This window comes from Dermatophagoides pteronyssinus, unplaced genomic scaffold, assembly GCF_027571235.1.
Source record: "Dermatophagoides pteronyssinus isolate colony J.1.1.1.1 unplaced genomic scaffold, Derpt_VIB-CSIC_2022.12 sq0002, whole genome shotgun sequence".
NCBI lineage: Eukaryota > Metazoa > Arthropoda > Arachnida > Sarcoptiformes > Pyroglyphidae > Dermatophagoides > Dermatophagoides pteronyssinus.
In genome coordinates this window covers 2489022-2515879 of record NW_027461526.1, presented here as the reverse complement: position 1 = coordinate 2515879, position 26858 = coordinate 2489022, and the positions used below count along the sequence as shown (strand labels likewise).

At 27.3% G+C, this 26858-nt stretch overlaps 1 protein-coding gene across 1 annotated transcript; it reads left to right on the top strand.

The window, feature by feature from the left end:
* The first annotated feature begins 6947 nt into the window (after positions 1-6947).
* On the top strand, positions 6948-10338 carry LOC113799600 (uncharacterized). The gene is made up of 3 exons (XM_027350266.2): positions 6948-9424; positions 9493-9648; positions 9711-10338. Exons 1-3 carry the CDS (start codon positions 7024-7026, stop codon positions 10148-10150), a joined length of 2997 nt encoding a protein of 998 aa, XP_027206067.1. The 5' UTR covers positions 6948-7023; the 3' UTR covers positions 10151-10338.
* The last annotated feature ends 16520 nt before the right edge of the window (positions 10339-26858 follow it).

Genomic DNA, 26858 nt, shown 5'->3' with positions numbered 1-26858 from the left:
TTTTCAAGTTTCTGATAATTCTATCATATATTGTCCGATTGTTGTTTTAAACAATTCTTTAATTGTTAATCAAATTGATAATTTTACTAATTATTTCGCCACTGCCATCAAAATCCAAACAAATTCTTCATTAATTATTCTTGTTAATATTTATTTGCATTCTAATTCATTCAGTGAGGTGCATTTCAATTATTTTTCTGATTTGTTTGCGTCTTTTGATGATTATCCTATCATTATTGTGGGTGATTTTAATGCAAGAAATACCTATTGGAATGATACTATCATAAATAAAAATGGTTATAAATTTAAAGAAATCATCGATTTGTATAATCTCATTGTTATCAATAACAAATCTAAAACTTGCCGACAATCCAGCATAATTGATTTGACTGTCACTAATTCAAAAGCTTATAATTATATTGTAAACTGGAAAGTTTCTAGATTTACACAATTGTCAGATCATGAAACTATTTTATTTGATATCGCTTCTCCTAATGACAATTTTGAAATGCATTTCATCAAATCTACATGGAAATTTGTAGAAAATAATATGCAACCATTTATTGATAGTATTAATCGTGACCATATCAATCAATTGTTTCATTTTATTGATTGTTGTTCTAGTCCTCAAGATATTGATCATGCTGTTCACCGTCTCACAAAAATTCTTATTGAAGCTGCCTATTCTTCACTTCCAATTCGTAAATTTAATCCTTATCCGAAAAAATACTCCTGGTGGTCTCAAGATCTTGAATATCAAAAACGTCATTTTCATCATATCAAAAATTTGTACTATAGACCTATTCCTATGATTTCGAAGGATGAGTATATCATTGCCAGAAACAGTTATATTAACAACATTAGAAAAGCGAAACGCAATTCTTTTCATACATTTCTTGAAGATGCTGACTCCAAAGATCACTTTGGTAATACTTATAAAATATTGAAAATGTTATTATCAAAAAGCAATAATCGAATTCCATTAATTGATGATCTTGCCCCGTCTAATAAACAAGCTAAAATGTGTTTGATGTTAGATTCTTTATTTCCGGATGATAACATTTCAAATGATAATCCAGCAGCTAGTTCCATAAGAAATCATCAAATTTCATTCAATAATCACAGCAAAACATTATTTAATATGGAAGAATTGTTGTTTTTCATAAAAAATTTGAACCACAAAAAGGCTCCTGGTATTGATCATATTTCGAATAAAATGATTTCTTCTTCTGCTGATCTCATTGCTCCATGTATTTTGGCTTTATTTAATAAATGTATTGATTTACATTACTTTCCTTACGCCTGGAAAATAGCTACAGTTCGTATTTTGGCAAAACCCAACAAAACTGATTATTTTGATATGAAAAGTTACCGTCCTATCAGCCTATTATCTAATTTTGCAAAGCTTTTTGAAAAATTGTTAAATAGTAGAATTTATGCTCACTTTGCAAATATCTTGCATACTGATCAACATGGGTTTATTAAAGGTAAATCAACAATTTCTGCACTCAAGTCTATTGTAGATTGTGCTCTTTTCTATAAATCATCTCATAAAACTGCTATTATAACCATCGATATTGCTTCTGCGTTTGATAGGGCCTGGTGGCCGGCCATATTATTTGAAGTTGATAAACAGAATTTGCCCGGTGACTTGATCAAAATTTTAAAATCTTATCTCAATAATCGTTCGGTTTCTTTTAATTATTCTAAATATTGTTCATGGAAATTATTGTCAAATGGCTGTCCACAAGGAGGGGCCTTGTCCCCTCTTCTCTGGGTTATTCTTATTAATGATCTTCTAGTTTCATATTCAATTCCAAATTCAAAGATTGTCGCCTTTGCTGATGACATTACGATTATCTGTTGGGCTGATTCTAAACTAAATTTGATCGATGTTATTAAATCTTCCATTTCTTTCATAGAGTGCTGGTGTTGTAGTCGTAAACTGGAAATAAATCATAAAAAAACGAATATTTTGTATTTATTCAATAAACCGATTCCTAAAATTTCATTATCGAATAATGTTAATTTATTTCCGTCTCTTGTTCTTAAAATTTTGGGTATCACATTTGGTAATCATCGACATCTCAACAAACTTAATTTTACTCCACATATTAACAATTTAATTGATAAAATTAAGAAGATTTCTAATATTTTTTTCGCGTTTATTGGCAACACGTGGGGTATTAATTGTATCAAAAGAATTAATCTTTTTAAAAGTATGATCCGTCCAGCTATTACTTATGGTTGCCAAATTTGGTTCGATAGAATTACTGTTAAGTCCAAATCAAAATTAGTGTCGTTGCAACATAATATTTTAATTAAAGCTACTAAATCATATCGTACGGTTTCCAAAAACATCATCTCGGTTGTTTGCAATATCTGTCATCTCGATGATTATTGTGAAATTTTGTCATCAACATATTTTATTCCGGATAAATTGGTCAAAAAATTGGAACGTATCAATCGTGAAAAACAATATATAGAAAATTATTTCAATGAAACAAATTCAAATTTTCGTAGTTTTTTCTTATCGCTTCCGATCCCTTCCTTCTTTCGTCCGACTTTCTTTAATATGCAATTTCTTTCTGCTCACGGAAATTTCAATAATTATCTACATCGTATGAATATTATTTCTTCGCCGTTTTGTGAATGTAATCGTTTTATTCAAGATCCTCAGCATATTCTTTTTAATTGTGATTATTATAATTTTTCTAACCGTCATCAATTTATTTCTCCTGATCAATTTCTTTTGAATCAACATAACTTCAATTTATTCAATCAAATTTGTTGTTGCTATTTTTCAAAAAAAATAACTGTTAATTAATTTTTTTTAATTTCTTTTCATTTCAAAATTTTTTTGCACAAGTGCATCTTGCAGTGTGCATAAATAAAATTATTATTATTATTTCACCCTTTTGTATCATAAAGATCGCGATGCAAATTTTTTTCATCAAATATTGAATTTCATGTGTAAACATAAATAAATAACAGAAAAACTGAACAACAAATTCATTTCTGAAAAAACGGAAATGAAATGTAAAAACGATGAAATAATTAATCTTCCAAAATGGTTATAAATTAAGAAGCAATATAAAATTTACAAGGAAAATTTTCAACAAAAATAACGTTAACATTCAACATACAAGAGATTTTATTTATTGTTGTTGTTTTTAACTGTCTAATATCTGTTTCAGAAAATCCTCAAAATTTGCTAATTTTTCTCCTATCATAAAGTCTGCTATCTTAAAACTTGATTTTCTTTCCTTCCTAAACTAATACAATGATATTAACAACATTAACCTCTGTATTCGAATATGTGTTTGTAAATTTCAAATATTTTTTGATGATCGCAATGTGTAGTGACTATGATGATGATTAATCCGTTTAGTTAGAATTCAAATCGGAAAACATTACGTGCTTTGTTGTAATTGTTGTTCAACAGAACAATTTGAATTGGAAAAAATTGCAACTCAAAATCTTAAAATATCTTTCATTCATTTTTTTCATTATAAATATATACAGATAACAAAACCAAACAAATTGATACAAAATATTAAAATAAAAAGTTTTTTTACTTTCGGAAATAAATGTTACATTTGTTAACAACAACAACTAAAAAAACGAAAATGATGATTATTTGATCCGATTTGAATTGAATAAATATGATTGATCATCCAACAGCAACGACGACGGCAACAACAACATGTATTACATTTACTAAAGTTTTCCGGTATTATAGATACGGAAATTGTTTTGGAATAATTTAACGCTTCTTTTTTCTTTTTGTTTGAATCATCATCATAACTAACCACCCCTGAAGTTGATAATAATATTGGTGATCATCAGTTTTAAACAATAACATGAAAAAAATCAATCGATCAATCAAATATAAATCAATGAACAATTCGATGGACTGCTAATAGCGAACATCAGATAAAAATATTATCTAAATCTAATTATGTTTTTTAACAACAACAACAACAAAAAGATTCTATTTTTGGTTGACATACCGGAAAAAACGAAAATATCATTCTGTATATCTTAATTCTTTTTTTTTGTGATTTCTCATTGGTAATCCATGTTCAAAGATTAATAATTTCCATTTTATTTCAAATTTTATTCATTAAAATAAATTATCCAAAGCTTTTTTTGTGGTGTTTATTAGTAAAGTCAAAAATAGAACGTGATTGTACATTAAGATATGTGTTCGATGAATTCGAAGGGAAAAAAATATACCCATAGAATAATAAAGATAAGAAATTTATTCCATTAAATTGATAAAAACTTATTTGAATTTGAGTTTATTTCATTGCTTTTGATTTTGTAATTTCTATTTTAAAAGTTGTTGTTTTTGTTTGGTTTTTCCATATACTCTTTATCAAGCTTTTTCATATGAATAGATAACAAAAATGTAATCAATAGCCAAAAAAAACAGCAAGTGAAAATCAATAGCTTGATTAATTTCATCTATCACACATGATGGGGATTCCGGAACTTGAATTTATTCAAAACAATGAATGAAAAATGAATTGCCTTTCTGAAAACGCCTTAAAAAATGATAAATTTTTTTGAATGATTAGATTTATGAAAAAGCTCAACAACAACAAAAAACAAAAACAAAACCGAAAACAATAATAAACTAAAAACATTATGTAAGTCGTTCATCATCATCGACTTTGATGAACAAAAAATGAGTAAAAAAAAATAACCGGAATAGCAATAATTAAGTTATTATATGTGGAAACATACACATACACAAAAGAAATGAAAGTCTATTATAATCTTGTTCAGAAAAAAAAACAGAAATAAATTCACTTTTTTTTATTGTAGAAAAAAATGTATGTAAAGAAATACAATAACAGGAAATGACTTTATTATCTCCTTAAATAGATATTCTGTTTGAATATACAAGAAAAAAATTATCTTTTATTATTATGATCATAATTTAATGGCTAATTAAAAATTATTCATCACTTCTACCATTATGATGATGATGATGATGATGATGATGATGATGATGATGATGATGATGATGATGATGATGATGATGATGATGATGATGATGATGATAGAGCTAAGCAATCAAAAAGTGTTGTCAACAAAATATAAGTATTAAAAATATGGTTTATCAGTGGTGGTATGCAATAATGATTACCTAATGGTTACACACACCCACCTACACGCAAAAAATTTTTTGTTTTCAATAAAAATCAAAAGACAAACCGTAAAAAATTGAAAAACTTTATAATTTTTTTTTTTGAAAACATTATCATTATTCATTCTTTATCAGGTGGATTGATTTTCATATCAAAATCAACAACAAAAAAAAGGAAAAAATTATTCAATGGATTGGAGATAGAAATAGAAATGAAAATCAGATGCATATGGCAAAACATAAAGAAAAGGAAAGTTTCCTTTTTTCCACGATTCAATCAGTAGCTATATTTACAGAAAAAATATGATGGAACAAATGTAAGATTACATCTTGCTTCAAATAATAATAATAATAATGAAAGGTAAAATCAACTTGAATTTTTTTCAACCCAATTGTAGAGTTAAAAATCGCATTTTTTGTCAACCTGTTGACTATCCTGTTGCATGCAGCCTGTTACTTTTAGTTAACGATAACAAAGGGTCGGTAAAAAACATAACACATTGATTGTTTATCAATTGATTGATTGATCGATTTTCTAGATGACAATAGAATAGGAGATCACATAATAAGTGATAGTGAAAGTATTTTACACTATCATCATATTAAGATCATCAAATTTATTGTTGAATATATTATCGATCTAATTTGAAAACAAAATGATTGTTTCATTTGAAGTATCATTCATCAATCAATCAATCGATCGATCGATCGAGTGATCGTATAAATCACATGAATAAACAAAAATAGAGCGTTGAAACAAGACAGACAGATAGAAAAACAAAATTTGAAATGATTGAATAAATTACAATTTTATCAAAGATTTAGTAAATCCGATGAGATATAGATGATGATAATGATGATGACGTGGAAAAATTATCCTCATAAATATTGGTAAACAGTGTGATAGATTTTATCGTTATTATAATGAAAAGATATGCAATGTAAATTTTAAATGACGATAGATTGAAGAGATGTAAAGATATGGAATTTTTTCATTATTGAAAAGAATTTTAGCATAATTACCATATTTGTTGCTTGTTTTTATTTTTATTTTTTTTCATCCTTACATTCGTTCTATTTGAAGAAGATGCAAAATTTTGACTAATACAAGGATTAATTTTTGTTTTTGTGAAGAAATTCATGTTAATTACAGGTAGAAAAAAGAAAAAGAGATAAAGATTATTAAATTATAATCATTCTAATCGTGTTGGATGTTCAAAAAAAAGATTCACATACACAACTTTAATCGATTTGGAACAAAAAAAAAGAAAAAATTTCCAACTTTCATAGAAGATTCAAGATCGATCTGATCGTCATTATTGATAATAATCAATGTCCATAAATAGCATCTGTAATAATTGATTAATTTCTAATCAATGATTTTCTTCACTGTTTTAAACCACAAAACACAGAAAGTTTTCCAACAAATGATGAAGACTTGAAAAAAAATTCACCAAGCAATCGAAAATAATTGTGGCTAATCAATTCATTCATATCCTAAATTCGTCGATCATCAAAACGTGATCGAATTTTTTTTTCGTTCGTTTATTTTCACTTTGATTTCCAATAATTCAACTTTACATTATTGTTGAAAGGATTTGTTGCGTTGTTTGGATTACCGGTTTATCGATGTATATTTTTAGTTGACCAATTTCCAATCAAAAATAAAAGAATTAATTAGCTAATTAATCAATTGTTTTGTTTGAATTTAATCGAATTTTGTTTTATTCATAGTCAAAAAAATTTCATTGTCGTAACTAGTATAAATTATTTGATCATTTCAATCGAACACGTTAGCTATTTTTTTTGTTAATTACTTTTTATTATTTTGGTGTTATTATTGTTGTTTGTTTTCAGAAAAAAATATGGCCGATAATAGCACAAAGAAAAACAAGTTGTCGAAAACGGGACGAAAAAGTCCAATTCCGAATTCCAGCATTAATAAAACACGATCACCATCAAAACAATCGATAAAAGTAAAAACACCAATCAAAAATAGAGAAACATCGATTAGTAAAAAAACTCGAATTAAAAACAAAACTGATAAAAGCAAAACTAAATTGAAATCAAGTGTTAATCGAAAGCCATCGATTTCAAAAACAAATGTTAATCGAAAACCTTCGTTTTCAAAAACAAGTGTTAATCGAAAGCCATCGATTTCAAAAACAAGTGTTAATCGAAAACCATCGATTTCAAAAACAAGTGCTAATCGAAAACCATCGATTTCAAAAACAAGTGTTAATCGAAAACCATCGATATCCAAAACAAGTGTTAATCGAAAACCATCGATATCCAAAACAAATGTTAATCGAAAACATTCGATTTCCAAAACGGGCGCTAATGCAACCAAATCACAGAAAAAAAGTATAACGAAATTTAGATCTATATCAATCGCTGGTAAATCGTCAAAAACAAATGTCAGAAAACCGACTGTAAAAAAGTCTGTATCCGTTTCTTCTAAAAATCAATCAGTCAGAAATATGAGCTCCATTTCTAAACGGAATTTAGATACATCGCGTTCAACAAAACAATCAAGAACCACTTCAGCTTTACGACCAAGAATCTCAAAAACTATGTCCGATGTAAGTAAAGAAAGATCAAAACGAAAACTGTCTTCATTGAAAACAACTGGACGAAGTAAATCGAAAATAAAGCCAAAATTATTTGAAAAGAGTAAAAAATCGAAAAAAGTCACTAAAGATACAAAAAAAATTAAACCTCAAATGAGTAGAGCAGCTACTAAATCTGAAAAAATTCTAGCAAAGCCAAAATCTGCTAAACCGTCGAGTCAAAAACTTGAGATGTTTGTCGTAAGAAAATCTCCTATGCCAATGCCTAGCATTGAAGAACAAAAATCTCAGATAGCCACATTGAAAGCTGAAGCTGAAGCGGCAGCAATGGCAGCGAAAACGGATGAAGATGCGAAATTCTTTGAAATAATAATCGAAACTAAAGACGGACCATCTATGTTACAATCTTTAGAAATCGAACAAATTATCCCAAAATCAATTGTGGTGAAGTCCAGTAGTGATGATGGCAAACAAAAATCGTCGAAAACGTCTCCATCATTGTCTAAAAAATCACCAAAACATTCTCCTAGTTTGAAAAAACCATCACCAAAACCAGCTTCTCCAGTGTCAAAGCAATCATCAAAACAATCTCCTAGTTTGAAGAAACCATCATCGAAGCCAACTTCTCCATTGCCGAAGCCATCATCGAAGGCATCTTTGAGTTTGAAAAGAACAACATCAGTGCCAAAGCCATCATCGAAAGCATCGGTAAGTTTGAAGAAACCCGCGTCCAAATCAACTTCAGTGTCAAAGCAATCATCGAAAGCATCGGTAAGTTTGAAGAAACCAGCGTCAAAATCAACTACGGTGTCAAAGCAATCATCGAAAGCATCGCTAAGTTCGAAGAAACCCGCTTCAAAATCAACTACAGTGTCAAAGCAATCATCAAAAGCATCGCTAAGTTTGAAGAAACCGGCGTCCAAATCAACTTCAGTGTCAAAGCCATCATCAAAAGCATCGCTAAGTTTGAAAAAACCCTCATCAAAATCAACTTCTTCAGTGCCAAAGCAATCATCTAGCGAATCGCTAAATTTGAAGAAATTCTCGTCAAAACAGACTTCTCCAGGGTCAGAGAAATCATCAAAGCCAATTTCACCACCGTCGAAACAATTTGCACCAACATTGAAGCCAATTTCACCACCGTCAAAACCCTTATCACCGACATTAAAGCCACTTTCGCCAGTGTCAAAACCGCTTTCACCACCGTCGAAACAATTTGCACAGACATTAAAGCCACTTTCACCAGTGTCAAAGCCCATTTCATCACCGTCGAAACAATTTTCATCAACATTTAAGCCAATTTCACCAATGTCAAAGATACTTTCAGCAAGGAAGAAGAGATCGCCAGTTATTCCGAGGCCAGCTTCGAAACCTCCAATTATAAGAACACCGGAAAAATTTGATCCGAAACCGAAATCCTTACCGCCAAACCAGACGATACAACAATCCGCGTCTATTACAACAAAAGATGATCAGCCAGAAACAATATCAACAACAAAAATATCCACAGACGAGCAACAGCAACCATTGTTTCAAACAAGAACTGAATTGCCTCTTTATCTTGTTTCATCAATACTTATCGACAAAAGAAAAATGTCACGAATGCCAGTTTCACCATCGTCTCAGATTAAAAGAAATGCACATATTACAATAAAATCGACAAGTAATAAAAAAACCGTTGCTACATATCGAAACGGTAAGACAAACACACACATAACTATGAATATTCTTTTAATTATTGTAAATGGTTTGAAATAACTACAGATGCAGCTAGAAGATCATTAATTCGTTTCGAACGAACATCAATTTTTTATCGTCGTCTAGATGATTATAAACGTGATAGACGAGAGGAGGCTATCATTATTCCTTATAATCCATATATAAGAGGACAGAAATTATATACTCTGCATAAACGTGATGGTAAGTTGAAAAATGAATTCAATATTCTTTGTTTTTAAATATTATTATAATTTATAAATTAGAATTGGATCAAGTAATCGAAATAACACCCGGGCTAATGTCAAGCCAATCACAAATGTCGATTCGAAGATCAAAAACCCAAGTATTTCGACGGGATTGTCTAAGAAGTCCAGAGGATGCCAATAATGATCAAACATTGATAAAAAAAACATCATCACTAACAAAAACTATAACAAAACAATCGAGTCCACAATTAGAGAAAATTGCTAAACAACAGCCACAACAGTTGGGAAAACAACAACAACCAGAACTGCCAAATCCAAAAGAAATTACCATGACTACTACAACTACTACAACAACTGTTGAAATAATAGCCGAAAAACCAGAAATGAAAACGATTGGCGAATCGTTGGAAGAACCATCTATATTGAAAACGAATTCTGAGAGTTGTGACAGTAGCAGTGATTCTGCAAACAGTTCCAACTCTGATGCATCAGTTTGAAATACTAATCTAATAATAATGTATTTTTTGAGTAAGTGTGAAAAAAATCCTGTCAAATAAGAAAAAAATGTTGGTTGTTGATAAGAAAGTAGTATTATTTGGGTGAACATAAAAGAAATGTTTCAATTGAAAAAAAGACGAATTTCGTTCTAAAATTAGAATTTTGATATTAAAAATTTTAAAATTTACATGGATTTTTTTTCATTTTTTTCTGTTTGATCTCATTGATGATGTTGTCGATGATTGTGATTGAATAAGAAAAAAAATTGTATCATATGAATATGAATCGTCAAAATGTCAATTTTTTTCAGTTATAATAAATGAATATATTTGGGAAAAAATGAAAAAGAAGGTAAGCAAATTAAATTCACAAGATTTTCATTTTTTCGTTAACTGTAAAAAATGATGATGAAAATAAAAATCTCATCGTGATTGAAATTTATCAACAAAAAAAAAATTATTCATTTATCCGATTTGGATTAATTGGCAGTAAGAAAAAACAAAACAAAACAAGCAAGAATTAATCATCGTCATCGGTATTCAATGAATGAATGAATAAGATCGTGATCCATTCATTGATCAAGAAAACATTCTTCGAAATTTTAGTAGAAATTTAAAAACTAGATCATTTTTATTTTGAGTTACTTTCACTATTCTTTTAATAATGACAACAGGAATGAAGCAAAAAATTAATTTTGACGACGAATAATAAATGATAATGTATGTATGGCAGATGAAAATCAAATGGTTAATTTTTTTTATTTGATTGTGTGATTGGGCTAACCATACCAAAGAAAACAAAATCAAAAGAATTAGATCACAATCAAAACTATCTACGGTAATTAATCTTGTTAATTGGCGCCTAATTTTCGTGCTGTACGCTCTCTTTCTTTTCATGTTGATATTATCCGACATTATTATCCAAGTGAGAGTTCAGTATTTTTCTTTATATCAAGAATCGTGATCATTTCTTTCCACACAATCACAATTAAACTTTTATTTTTTATTTTTTTATTTTTCGCTGCCATCATTTTGGGTTTAAAATAAATTTTTTTTTTTGAATTGACTCATTCATTACCTGGTCATCTATTGAATTGTTTTTGTTTAATAGCTTCAAATAAACACTCATAGATAGTGATCGAAATTTTTAGATAAAATATGGAAGCTAATTTTAGGCATACTTCTTTTTTCCTTTTTTTTTTTGTTTGATATCATTTTAGGAAACAAGATAAAGATAATGGTGAAATAATGGTAAAAAAGATGAATGTGTTCAGTAATAAATGAAAAAGGAATAAAATTTTTGTGAACATTTATTAATCTAAAGGTTTTTTTATTGATTATTACAAAATTGAATAAACATCATCATCAACATTATACTGATGAAAAAACAAAAACAAAACATTTCTGTCATATAAAAATTTTCTTCGTGATAAATGATGAATTTTTATCATTTTCATCAATAGGAATTCATTCTTGAAAAAATCTTTCACTCTAAATATGGATGAATAGTGTAAATAGTTTTCGATTTTCCGATTCAATTTTTATTTAGCTTCTGAACACATCAATATGGCGATTCGTTTGCTTGAATCTTATTTTATATTGATTGATTAAAAAATTTAGAAAAAAATATTTACAAATCGAACAAATTATTTAATGATTTTTCTTTTTCTTTATTTATTTGGCCAAAAATATCAGGCTAATGATAATCATTATTAATGTTGTTTTTTTTGGTCAGTACGAAACAATCCGATTCGATTTCGGTCAAAAACAGACATAGACACAGTGATTAGCATCATTTTTTGTTTTCTTGACCATTCGATTCGTAATAAATGATGATTCAATCTAACAATTGTGTGCCAAAATGATGATGATCATCATCATCACCATTAACATTATCATTTTGTATTCGTTTCACATACCACATATTATGAAATGTGGGAATGATAAATAAAGGGTTTGAACAAAATCTTAATGTAATTTCATTATTATTTCAAAGGTGATGATGATTAGTATGATTATCATTATTATATGATGATCATCATCATTCCATATATGAATATTTTCGAAATGTATTCGGTTCCAATTTGAAAAACAAAAAACTATGTTTGAACAAATGAGAATAAGTTAAAAATAAATTTATATTCAAAATTCAAAGATAATGATCAAAAAATACATTCATCACACATACACAAACACATCAACAATTGATATTGTAAAATGTTCCTGTCATCTTTATCCAATAAATGTAGATGACAATACGATGGTAACTTTCACCATGATAATTTATTTATATTTAAATCAAATCTAATCAATGAATTTTTCTTCTTTGTATTTTCAGCATTAAGCAATAAATATTTTTTTTCAGCTAACCTTTTTTTCTAGTTAATAAATAATTGACCGTCATCGAATCAACATATTTATTGAATGGACATGATAATTTTTTTTATGATAATTAATATGACATTGAAACATTGTGTTTCTGTGTATGTGAAACAAATGCCACGATAAATTAGAAAAATCAAGAAAAAATAATTGAAATCTACTTTGTATATTTGTTTCTTCACTGCTTTCAATGATCTTGATGATTATTTTTTGTTTTGTTTATTTCAATTTATTCATTCTAGCCAAATGATCAAAATGCAAATCAGAAATAAAAAGGAAATTCAAAAAAATAGCTTTGTATCTAAATTCATTTGATGTTTGAATTTAATTTGTTGGTTTGTTTCATTATCAAACATTAATCATTAAATTATAATGAACATTGTGAATTGAATTATAAATTGTCACTATAGAATTTATCGGAAAAATTGTTATAATGAATTTGTTTTCACAGTTGGATATTTAAACATTTACGATTCATCATCTTTGTTTTTTTAATGAGATCTATATATGTCTAAAAGGGAAACGGAATTAATACAAATAAAAACTACAGATGAGATACGGATATTATATTCATATTTTGAGGGCGTAATGATTGTTACTCCATAAAGCACACTCACACTCAAATATTACACACCTTAGATAATGATTATGATGATTAACATTGATGGATCATGATCAATCATCTCATTCATTACAAATTTAGAGCAGCCAAAGATGAGAACAATAATAATAATAATTTTTACAGGAGAAAAAATCACAGTCTCAAAAAAAACAAAATTTCCTCATCATAAGACATAATCTTCTCCTCCCACCACCACCATCATCATCATCAAGGTGAGGTGAACAAGAGCAAAGGATTTATTTTAAATCTTGAAAATGGCGCCCACACCTATCAGCAGCAAATTCCACACACACACACACATAGAAACATACATAGAAGCACAATCATAGATGAACAATAAATAATTTCAAAACCGAAAAACAAAACAAAACAAAACAAGGTGCCGTCTGTTTTTACCATTGATTATTATTTAACCTTGCCCAAAATGACATTATAAATTATTGTATAATACTTAAATATATCACATACATGTCATTATTATACAATGATTATAATTATCGAATATGGATTAGATCAGACAAAAACAACAACAACAACAAAGTCAATAGAAGAAGTAACCAACATCAAACCAAAAAAAAAAAACATTACTCGGATTTTGATTCGGGATATGTAAAAATTGAACACAACAAAAAACAACGGATAAACTGATCAAACTCAATCAAACTATACAAGATCTAAAGGTTAAAAACAAACAAACATAACATATTGGTCATTGTTTATTATTTAGATCTTGGAAAATTTTGAATGAATAACGATCAACAAGTGAAACAATAATAATAATGATAATTAAAAAGAAAAGAAAAAAAAAACAAAAAATTCATTCTTTTCTGGAACATGAAATGAAAAAAAATAGCTAGCAAACTACAGTAGCTGTCAATAATTATAATGAATTTGATGTTGATGATCGTGTTCGATGAACAATGTTTTCTTTTCTTTTTTCACTTTCTTTTATTCACCAATCAATATATATCCGTAGTGAATGTTTATTGTGTTTTTTGTTTTCTGATTTCATCTTATAATCAACAATAACAAATTAAAGATTTGTTATCTATTCGAGTCGTGATCTTTATGATGATGATGATGATAATCGTACTCGAAGACAATCATTGGTTTAAAAAAAACTGGAACGTGTTAGGAACAAAATGGCCAGATGTCAATAAGAACTTGTTGTCTGTGTTTTTATTATTATTGATTAGTTCATACATTCATTCACGAACGATAATTGAATGAAAAATGTATGCGTTTTTTGTTAATCTTATTGAAATTATGATAATAACGATTATTCAATGGTACAATATCAATGATTAGTTTCTTTTGATTAATAAAAATTAATCAATTTCTTATTATAATCCACTTAAATTGAGATCAATATATAACAGTTTTTTGCAACAACGAAAAATCCCATTCGAATAATCAATGGTGAAACAAACAAATAGCAAAGCAAGTATATTTAATTTCATTCGTTCATATGTGATTACATGATAAATGAAATTTGATTGATTTTAGTTTCAATTTAGGAAAGATTTTGTTTTTTTCACATGAAAATGTCGAAGAATTTTATTAAATTTTTGTTTTTTGGTTTGATGATTTATTTATTTCCATCTCCTAAGATGGACAAAGCAGAAGAAAATAATCATTATTAATTTTGTTTTCATTCATTAAAATGAATTCGAATTGAATAACAACAAAAAAATGTGTCATACAATTTGACTTGAATAGATAAAAAAAATAAATATCCAAATTCTATGAAAGGAACCAATGATTGTTGTTACAAACAATTGATGATCATGTGTTATGTGTTTTCACTTGTTTCAATCTTTTGTTTAATAATCTCTAACAACGAAAAAAAAATATCAAAGACAATCAAATCAAATTGATTATAATAATGATGTCCAAATCCAAATAAATGTATGCACAATTTGGAATCAATTACCATATTGTAATGTTTGTTGCAATGCAACAAATATATGGGTCGATTATTCAAACATATTGATTTACAATCAACATGTCGATTATTATTGATGATAATTTTGAAGAGGAAAAATAAAAAAAATTATAATCAATGACCAATCCATCATACATCACCAGGTAAGTAAATGAAGGAATGAAAAGCAACAACAAAATTCAAGTTTAACCTTTTGACTTCGATGAAGAAACATGCAAATGTTTTTGTTTTTGATGAATAATCCATCAATCAGTTTACCTTTGAACCTGAAGCCAATCATTCACAAACAAACACAAGTCATAATGACATCATAATAATAAAAACGAATAGGTTCAATTAATATACAGGAAAAACGAAATGGGAAAAAATGAAAATGAGAAAATTCGATATGATATGCTGTAAATTAATGATGAAAGAAACAAAATTTTCTACCTGTATCATCATACTAAAAAAGAAAAATGTTAAAATGCAAATCCTCGTGCGTATAAAGATCTACACACACACATTATGAAATGCATCCCACACTCACTTTAAAAAAAAAGTCTTTGATCTGTCCAAAAAGAAAAAATTATATGGCCTCGCGTTCAACATCGAAGATGATGTTCCGAAACAAAACAAAAAAAAGCATGATAAGTCTTGATTTTTGAATAAAATATTTCATGCATGACATTTCACTTAACACATATATAAATCATATATCCATTCTACTACTGTTATTGGTGAAAATTTGTTACTGAATAACGAATATAATTTTCTCTGAAGTATCTCTGATTATGGAACAAATGATGATGATGATGAACCATTCGTTATTTTTCATAAATGAAAAATATTATTAAAAATGTAGATATTATGTATATGCAATTATGGTATCACGATATTGAATTGTATCATCTCCATGTTAATGATATTATTATGAAAAAAAAGAAAAGCAAAAGCAAAATATTCCCATAAATGTCTATTTTTTCGAAAGTGAAAAGAAAAATTACATAATATAATAATGCTTTTGATTCTTGTAGATTGAGAAGATGAACCCATATGAATCGCAATTAAAAGAAAAATTATGGGAAAAAATGTCTGAACTTTTCAAGTCTTGATTAAATTCATTCACATTCATATTTCTAAAAGATTAAATTATACTTCATTAATCAATTAATTCATCTTTTTGAATCGTAATCCATTATCTTAGCCATAGCTGTTGAAAGAAAAAGATTAATGATTAAAACAGATAAATTTCAAAAAAGATGATGAAAATTATGTTCAATTCTTTACAATCATTATCATTGAAAAGTGAAATTTTTCAATGAATTCTAAAATGCTTTGTTTGAAAGAAAAAACAAACAAACAAACAATAATTAGATAATCTTAAGTTAAGAAATTCATTTCATTGTAATGTCATAATAATTATGATGATTGTTTGATGATTTTGAATTTGGATTTAAAACTAAATAGAAAATAAATAAACTTATCAGATTAAAATTCTTATGCAACGTGAATGAAAAAATGAAAAATTCATTGAAACAAACAAATATTACATTCAAAGATTGATGATAAATGATAATTGATGTCCAAGTTTATTTTGTTTCCATCTCATCATGAACATCATTCAATTGAATTTGAAATTCAAAAAAAATCTACAAATTCAATCAAATTTGCCAAGTTTGTTTTTTTTGTGGTGGTGATTTGAAGATTTCACTTTTTAAATTGATTTTTTTGTTTTTTTTCATCGTCTGAAAATTAAATAAAGATTTAAATAAAAAGGAAATCCAAAACAAACAATTGTAAAAAACATGTCATTGTTTGAATAACATCCGTATATTTAAATGTTTCGTGTATTCAAGTTTACCACAAAAACAATATTTGAAAAAAATTGACCAAAATCAATCGAATCTCCGGGACTTGGTAAATGATAATTTTGCGATTGACATGTAAAAAAAACAACAAATGTAATAGCAAAAATATCGTAGCAACAAAGGTTTTTTTTTGTAAAAAAAACTTTATTCAAACAAAAAAAATTATTATTCAGCGCTGAAAAAAAACAACAACTTGTTGATGTTGTTTGAAAATATTGATTCGAAATGTAAATATCACCTGTGTGTGTGTGTATTATCGGCCATTTATGGCCAATTGTTAGGTTTTTTTTCAATTCATCGTTATTTGTCAAGAATGATGATGATGATGACCATTGTATATGATCAATAGTATTTGTCATTTTACTTATATTCAATAAATGTTCATTGTTTTCGGTATAATAAAATTTTGAAAAAAATCATAGCGATCTTTATGGACAATAACATAAAGAAATTTGAATTTTCGAATCTTCCTGTTTTGTTTTTGTTTTTCCTTTTCACTCGCTGATTGATGATTCATATTTGAAGTAAAATTTTTTTTCATTGAGAAAAAAATTCAATTTACAATTTTTTCTTTTCTTTTCATTCGAACAATCATGTTTCTTGACTATTAACATGTTGATTTTTCATTTTCTCCTTCAATAAGTGTAATGACCACTAAGATTATTTGAAAAAGGAGACAAAACATCCAATTTTGTCCCCCCATTTTTTTCATTCATTTCTTTTGTTGATGAACAAACGGTAATCAAATGTTGATTATGATTCATGAATTGTTAAAATCATCATCGTGTGATTTTCATATTTTTTTCCGCCTCATCTTCATACCAAGATATTTGTTTATCTGTTTCTTTCTAGGTATTCGTCCATTACGTAATGATTAAGAAAGTGTTTCCGAAATCCCTTAATGATAATAACGGACTTGAACACCAATGTCTATGATAATGATTCGAACAATAACAAAAAATCTATGTGAAAATGTGTTAGAAAAAGAAAAAATAAAATAAAATAAAATAAAATAATGACCACGACAAACACAAAGACAACATAAATATGCATAGATAAGATTTACAGATCCGGGATGAATAATGAACCACATTCAGATCATCAATAACCGGGAACCGAAAATGTAAGGAAAATAATATTAATGTTTAAATGTGAAGGATATAACCGACAAGCATGATAAGATAGAAGCAAGTAAGAAAAAAAAGAAAAAAATACCATAAATCTTTTCACATATGGCAAGCTTCCGACTGTAAGTTTTACCTTTTTTTGGGATGAACAAATATCAAAAAAACGATATCGATATCGATCTTCTTGTGGAAGCCAAGTCATTATGGATCGATTAATTTTTGTGTTTGTTCAAAGATCAATATCTCCCGGCTAGTATCTTTCGTTCAGATTGGCCATTGATAAAATCATGTAAATTAATTTACGATAGCAAAAACTTCGAGTTGTTTTTTTTGTATGGTTATTTTTGGATCATTTTGCATCTGAAATCAAAAAAAATATTGCACTGTTCATATCCACCTTATCAGATTTTCAGGAAATCTTACCAAAACTACTAGTTGTAATCATTTTGATTGAAACTGATTGAGTCAAAGATCGATCTATTGCCGATATTAAAATCGATCCGGAAATGATAGCAACAACATTACAGTAATGGTGTTAGGATAAAAAATGTTTCATCAGTTTGTCATTCGTTTAATGACGATGATTCAAATTGATGGTTGATTATTATTATTATTTTTTCGCTTTTCATATGACAAAATAGCAAGAGTTAGCTAAAATTTCAAATCGTCATCAAAATAGGGAGAAAATAAAATGAATCTTCGGCGACTAGAAGGCTTTTTTTTATCATCTCATTTTCCCGAATTCTAATTTCATTTCATTTTTGTTTGCCTCATCAGACCTAGTTTTAATTCAATTGCCGCCCAAATCGAAATGGATAATAAGATAGATCATCTGATATGAAAAGCGCAAAGCTAAATTAGCTTTTTTCTGTTTGTTTTGATTTAGTCTGCTTTTTTTACTTAATTACGTTTTCTATTATAGCTTATCGCAAATGAATCGATCCATTATTTCTAATGTTGATAAGGTTGGTTTGGGCTAATTTAACAAGTAATGCTGATAAATTGTGTTTAATCCCAACGGCTACTCTCACTTACCACCTATGTCTTTCAACAATACAAACCGAAAAATTCTTCGAACGTAAAGGGTTAAAATTGTTCCAAATTTTTTTTGTTCGTGAGTAAGAAGAAAATCGAATCGTTTTGTCTATGGAAAAAAATCTCAATAAACCTCGACAAATATAACATCACGAATAATAATTTAGATAAAGATGATGTAAATTTTATAAAATTACAGAAATAAAAAATTCATTTTCAGAAATTTTGTTTCTCTTATATGTCAAGAAAATTCTTTGATGTCCAATCATATCATGATGAATAATGATTGTATAGATTTTAAATTTAAAAATTGACCAATAAAAATGTTTGTATATGTGTTTATACTGAATGTTTGGAATTGAATTTTAAACAATTTTCCTTTTACAGTGATTTTTTTTTGTTATTTGTATACAAACAAACAAACAAACAGTTGATTGTTGGTTTTATTTTGGTTGTTGAGAAATCCTAATAAAAAAGTGGCCAGTTGTTGACCCTAAATTTTAAATCATCATCCGATTCAAAAAAAAAGGAAAATTTGTTCTCGACCACTAAATTAACTTTTATTTAATCATTTATTTATATTTCAGGTATTTTTATTTATTTTGTGCTTTGGCAATATCTTAATGGCAACCTAATGAATCGATATTTTACAGCATTTAAAAAAAGTGGGAAAAAATATCTAAATTAGTCAACTTAATTGAATGGTCGACTCTTCATAGTTTAATGATAAACTGTTATCAATTTTTTTTGAATTGGAATGCAAGAATGTCACCTATGAACGGAATAATGGATGAAGATTTTTTCCCATGATGAATATCCCGGATTTTTGAAATTCTAATTTGAATTCATGGCTTTATCGAAAAAAAAAATCATTATCTGGCTATGTAATTTTTCTTTCCATTTTTTCCACATGATAAATTAAATTTGTCTTTGTTTTATGTTTGCTAATAATAATTTTTATATGGTTTTTTTTGAACAGCTAAATTTGTAATATATTGACACTATGGGCTGATCATGAATATATGCAAAAACATTACTGCGAAATGTTGTTGTTGTTGTTTTTTTTTCTAATTCTTACTTGAATCAATGTTTAGTGTTATTAATCTTAATTCCTTATCACTTAATTTATATCATTTAGACGACATTTTTATCTGGAAAAAATTCACTGAATTGAACGAATAAATGCAATGAAGACAAATGTTCGGTCAAATTTTTTATTCAGTGAATATGCAACAGAAAAAAAATCAGTGTCATATCCTGGTAGTACCAGTAGTAGTAATATAATTATAATCATGTATGAAGAGCAAACTAAAATTGGTTTTTTTACCGATTGACACCAATATAAATGATTATCTGTACAACAAACATTTGTCACTCATCGGATTAATCTTGTCATCTTTATATAACAAGAAGCAAGAAACAAACATTTTATTCAATTTATGAATAGTGAATAAATTATGATAAAAACTTTTTTGTTCTCACCTCTTTTTAGATGATCCTGAAACATTTTTGGACAATTGATTTGACATAATGGCTGTGGCTATTGTTTTTTATCACTTTATTCCCTATATTCATTTTCGAATTGATCAATCACAAATGTTCGAATGTTACTTTTATTGGTGCCAAATTGATAGTGGGGAAAAGAAAAATTAATGATATAAATAGCTGAATTGGATTTTTTTTTAATTTTTTGTTTCTCATTTGATTAATGGTGATGTAGATTTTGTTTGCAGTTTTTTATCAGATAAATTTTAAAATTTTTAATTTTCCAGTCAATTTTAAATTTTATCTTAGTTTTTTTTTCTCAATTCAATAAATTATCGGGCCTCATTTTGTATTCATTGCTTCTAGCCATTTGGTTCCATTCGGTCCTATTCATGAGTGTCATCAAATGAGATTTTGAATAAAATTTTCAATCACAATTTCGTGAGGGAAATTTTTTTTTTTGATTTTTTTTTGTAATCATATTTTTTATCTTTACTTTTAGTTTGGTGGCGGATAGTTGATGGTTGATGATGATGACATTCGAATTCATTTGAATTTGATTAGGTTTTGTTGTCATTAATATGAAAATGAAATTTTTTTTCTTCATCGGATGACATTAATTTTTTCAATGATAAAAAAATATCATAGGGAGAGAGAGAGAAACTAGACTAATTAATCGACATGAAAATCAAATTTCCAGCTGTAATTCGATTCGGAATCCTCATTATCATAATCATTATATAATCATTGCCATGTGAAAATTTTAAATAAATTAAAATTGGTCATCTTGGGTGAACTTTTTCATAAAGTTTTGAAATTATCATTTTTTTTAATTTTTAGATTTCTCAAATTTCGATGAAAAAAATGTTCCGATCAGATCATTATTGATCAACCGTCACTGTAGTTTACTTTAATATTAATGATCTGACTAATGTTTCAAATCCTAAAAATGGAAATAATTTAAATATCCCGGAACCAGGCATTTTTTGACTAAAAATTTTAGAAAAAAACATTTAATTAATAGTTCTGTTAATAGTATATTCATCATTATCAACATAAGATTTAATCAATGAAAACATAGATTAGCAAACAAATAAACATTGATTCTTTACTATTCGAATCAATCGACTATTTGACTGACATTGATTGAAACATCACTATGTTTTTGCATCAAAACATTTATCTTTTAAGCAACAATATTATTGAACGAGAACGGGAAAGTAAACGATAAGCCGTAACAGATTCAAAATATAAAAAAACTAACTTTATTGAAAAAAAACAACTGTTGGTGATGTGATGAAATAAAAATAGAATATATCTAGTGATGATTGTATAAATAATGTTCCTCATCACATCATCAAATTGAAAAAGAACAAGAAAAAAACATCAACGACCAAGAACATCAACAACATCTCAATCTTGACCAGAAAACAAAACAAGTCTTGATCTTCATATCCCGAATATAGCAATCATTCATACGAATGAATAAATGAATAAAGATCCATATGGGATTTTGTTTTTTATTTTTGTTTCTCTGTACATTTAAATTAGCTAGATAGCTGACCAGGAGAAATATACCAGTGTTCGCCAACACACTGGATCTTGTAAATAAAGTTTGATTTTTTCTCTAATATTAAACGAAAAAAAAACATCGAACGATGTTACAAGTCAAAAACATATCATCAATTTAGAATTTATAATAAATGAAAAATTATGATCATCAAAAATACTGTCAGGGAATTTATAGAGAAGGCTATACCTGCCGAGTAGAGTGCCTGATATCATAGTTGATTATTACAATCAAAAAGGGGAAAAATGATACCCATTTTAACCACTTGTGAATACAATGTTTGTTTGTTTCATTTCGCATGTTTTTCTGTATTTTTGCATCAGATTCATATTTACTATTGCATGATTCTTTGCTCGTTTTTGGTTTTAAATAGTTCTCAATTTGTTTGTTTGTTTCTTCTAATCAGAACGATTTATCAGATAAGATAAACAAAAAAAAAAACATCATCAGATTTCAGCACTTACCGTTCATGTTGGTCAATTTTAAATAGCACGAATTCAATTGTTTAACACCTTGTTTTAAATGAAATGTTTGATGATTATCACATTCTTGATTATAAATTCAATTGTTCATTCATTCATTCAAGATCTAATTTCTAATTTTAGATTTGCTATATGATTACAAATAATAATATCAGATTCATTCTTTAGAGACATTCTTATTCTACAAATCCATTGAAAAATGGTTAACAAATCTATCAAGAAATCATTAATTTTCTTAAAATCTTTACATCCTAAAAATACGACTACATTGTTATTTTATATTTGTTTTTTGTTTTTTGTTTCCATATATCATCTATCATTTTTTTTTGATAACGATCATCATTTTACAATGGCACCAAACTCATTCATCATCATAATGGTTGATCATCATAGATGAAATTAATGATGATGAGAATCTTGAAAACTGAATCTCGAAAAACCATTATTCAGTTATAAACTTGATTTTTCAGCAATTAGAAAAAATGAAAATAAAAAATTTCTTTTTTCAAATTATTCGAAGATCAGGAGAATCTTTTTTTGGTCACAATTAGGTGCTACCATCTTAGATTCAAAATCTCTACTTCAATCGAATGTTAACATTTAGCCACCATTATTTATAAAACAAAAGATGGCAGCACAGGGCTTAAGAGAAAACATTGATTTCACTTTTTCAATTTTTTTTCACAAAAAAATATCACCTAACAATTTTCAAATGAATAGCATTGAAAATTTGTTGTTGACCTCAAGAATATCTGATTTAGTTACATACATTTTTCCATACTATTTCATTGACATTTAACGTTGATAAAAATTCGTTGTAGAATGTCAACGATGATTTTAATGTAATAATCATTTGATCTATGAAAAATGATCGACATGGTACCTAGTCGTACCTCCTAAACTAGATCGAATCGTTTTTCCATAACATTGCTGTTGATGAACGGCGATGATAATAATCATCGAATCACGACCGCGTTTTTCTTTTTTTGGTGATTATAGTCGTATCAATATATTGAATGTAGGGGGTAGTAATCTTTTTTTCTTTTGATTGCATCTATATACAAGAAAAATTTTTATACTTTAATTAAGTCAAATAGAAAAATGCTTTAATCACTATGTGGGTATATGTATGTTTTTGTATCAAGATTTTTGCAATGTTTTCCTTTTAAATTAGTCGATATGAAAAATAGCAGGAAAATAATCATAATGAAACTAAGAATTATTTATCCTAAAACAATAGGTCATCATTATCATTATTATGATGGCATCACATAGTTTTTTTTCATCTCTTCCTTGTTTTTTTTCTTACTGGATTGTGTTTGATCTGAATCTTTTTTTGGTAAAATAAAAATTATATAAAATCAAATTATCATAATTGAGCTAGTAAACGAAACGTTATAGGAAAAATAAATAGTCGATAATTAGTGTTTTTTTTTTTGGTTTTGCCAATTCGCTGGTGATCATCATGATCAAACATCATGATAATAATAACCATAACAAATATTATCGAATCAAAATGCAATAGCAGCCTTTTATATTCTTTTTTCTTTCTTTTTTATTAGGCCATCATATATGGACGATGAATTTATCATTTGAAAATTTTAGAAAAAAAAACAATTCCGATGATTGACCTGATTGATCGATCAATTCGATCATTAAATCAGTGGCTATAATGGAAGAAATGTACGGTGGGTTTTTTTTAAAAAAAAGAAGGAAGGTCATTTAAAATCATCACCAATGTTAAATGCATTTTTTTTTGATTGATTGTTGCCTATATATGCTTATATCGATTTATTCGTTTACACGAATTCCAATATTTAAAGATTTGATATTAAAAACAGGAATTCGTTTTACCAATTTTATGCGGTATTCATTTCCTTTATTTATTACTGAATAATTGAACTGAATTCTTTAAAAGCTTGATCATTGATCAAGTTATTCATTACAATCGCATAAATCTTATCATAATTATAATAGTAATCCATGAAAAATACATTTATTTATCTTATTCAACAGGTTGTTGTTAGAGAAACAAACATTTGACTGACCCATCGGTTTTGATCGGTTAATATTGATGAATTAATAATACATATTTCTTTAAATAAATGTAATAAAATTGATGATCCACACCTAGATTTTTGTTCTGTGTTTTTTTCTGTATTATTTTTTTTTATTTTCATCTTATTCTGTTGAAAATTTATTTCACATTACATTGATGACCAATTCCTGGAGTTTTTTTTTATATTTCCTGATTTCGATGCAATGATTTTGGATGAGAAATAAATTTTTTTGTTTGTTTTTTTTTCAATCATTTAATCATTTAATCTTGACAATATTTTTAAATTAATTGAATCATTTATTAAAATTTTAGAGGTTTTATATTTGGTCATCTTTTCATCCTATGTCATTAACGGAATTTTTTTCTTTCATTTTTCTTCAACTTTAATCTGATTTCTCTAAAAAATTTATTTGGATGATTAATTTTTGTCAAATTAATATTTCATTCATTTGCAACAGTTTTTTTTTCATTTCAATCACTCAATTGTAACAAATTGCGAGCAACATCGAACACAGCAATGGGAAAAATTGTTAACAATTTTTTTAAATCACTAACCGTTGTTCACGAAATAAACAAAAATTGATTGAACAAAATCAAGAAGAAAAAATTTATGCTTGGTGAAAAAAATTCAATATAAAATTTGCAAAGTTTTATGACTGCCGATGCATAATAATTCGTCTCTTTTCAATTTCTACACCTAATATCAATGATCATGGAATATAGAAAAAAAAATTCATTTCCTCATTCAAGTTTGTCATTTGTCATTTCTTTTTTTCTTTTTTTTAATTTCACCCGATGAGCGAAAAAAAACCCTTTTTTCTTTAAAATAAAATTTAAATTCTCTAAATGCTACCAATTTTTTTATCCGTTCATCGCATTTATTATATTCATTTAATGTCAAAACTCTGACTATTTCCACTGTCCATAGGTGATGGTTTTTATTTTGTGAACTTTTTTCTTCTACAACTAATTAACATTTTCAACATATATTTCTTTTTTAATCTTGAATTTTAGTTTTCCTGTTTTTTTGCCTCTTTGAATACATTTGGTACAATATTGATGATGAATTAGTTTAATCACAGGACATTTATTCAGGATTCGGATCATATATACGGATGTTTTTTTTTCTTCTGGTTGACCTTGTTTGTTTGTCACATGCCGGTACTATTCATATGAATCTTTGCTTTTGAATTTTTTTTCTTAGAAAAATATTTTTGATAATCATTGAACTCCACCCCACACACGCATACACACACCAATATTTTCTCCTTGGATAGTAGCCAATCATCATTATTTCAATGGAATTTCCAAACTGAATAATATAGAAGTTAATTTTAAAAGAAAATTTGATTTTTTTCACTAAATTGCCATCACTAAAATCGATTGAGATGAACTAAGAGAGAGAAAGATAGCCACCGTTAGAAAATTAAACTTTATATACATTCTGTTATGTCACCATCAGGTATTCAATCGAATATTCACTTGTTATTTTTTTATCTTCTTCTTTCTTTTCAATCACAATTTTCTCTTGTCTAATGCTAAATGTGTACAAAATGCCATATTTATATTTAGGCTATATATTTCATTCAGGATGATCATTATCAAAATGCTATTCTAACTATCTATCTTGGCTTTCCGTTGATGTTTTTTTTCATTTTTTTTGTACCTCTTTTCTTCTTTCTTCAAGTAATGATCATCATCATTATCATCATCGTTATTGAATAAATTTATTTATTGACCGAAATCATCAACAAGACTAAGATTGACGAATGATGTAAAATCTTGTTTTCACACACACACACAGATTGATGAACTGGCCAACTTTAATAATTAGCTCTCAGTGTGTGTGTGTGTGTCATATATATTGAGATTACAAAGAAAAAAACCGGTCGACATTTTCACGGTAGTCCGATATTGAAATATTGGCCATGTACGAATAATTTACTTCCCAAATAATCATCATGATCATACCATTCATTCATTTATTCTGATCATTATCATATATAGAGAAAAAATGAAATATACAAAAAAATCAACCTACCAATCGACCGTTTGAAAAAATGCCATAATCATAAGACCCCCTTGTCATGATTCAATTGGAAAAAAATTCATCAAACTTATTGAATAAAACAAGTTCAAGTATCCTTTTTC

Bases quoted from the DNA above. Each gene is read 5' to 3' on its own strand.
- LOC113799600 (XM_027350266.2), top strand. From the start codon at position 7,024: ATGGCCGATAATAGCACAAAGAAAAACAAGTTGTCGAAAACGGGACGA. The intron at 9,425-9,492 runs GTAAGACAAACA...AAATAACTACAG, and splicing joins CGTTGCTACATATCGAAACG to ATGCAGCTAGAAGATCATTA. The intron at 9,649-9,710 runs GTAAGTTGAAAA...TTTATAAATTAG, and splicing joins TACTCTGCATAAACGTGATG to AATTGGATCAAGTAATCGAA.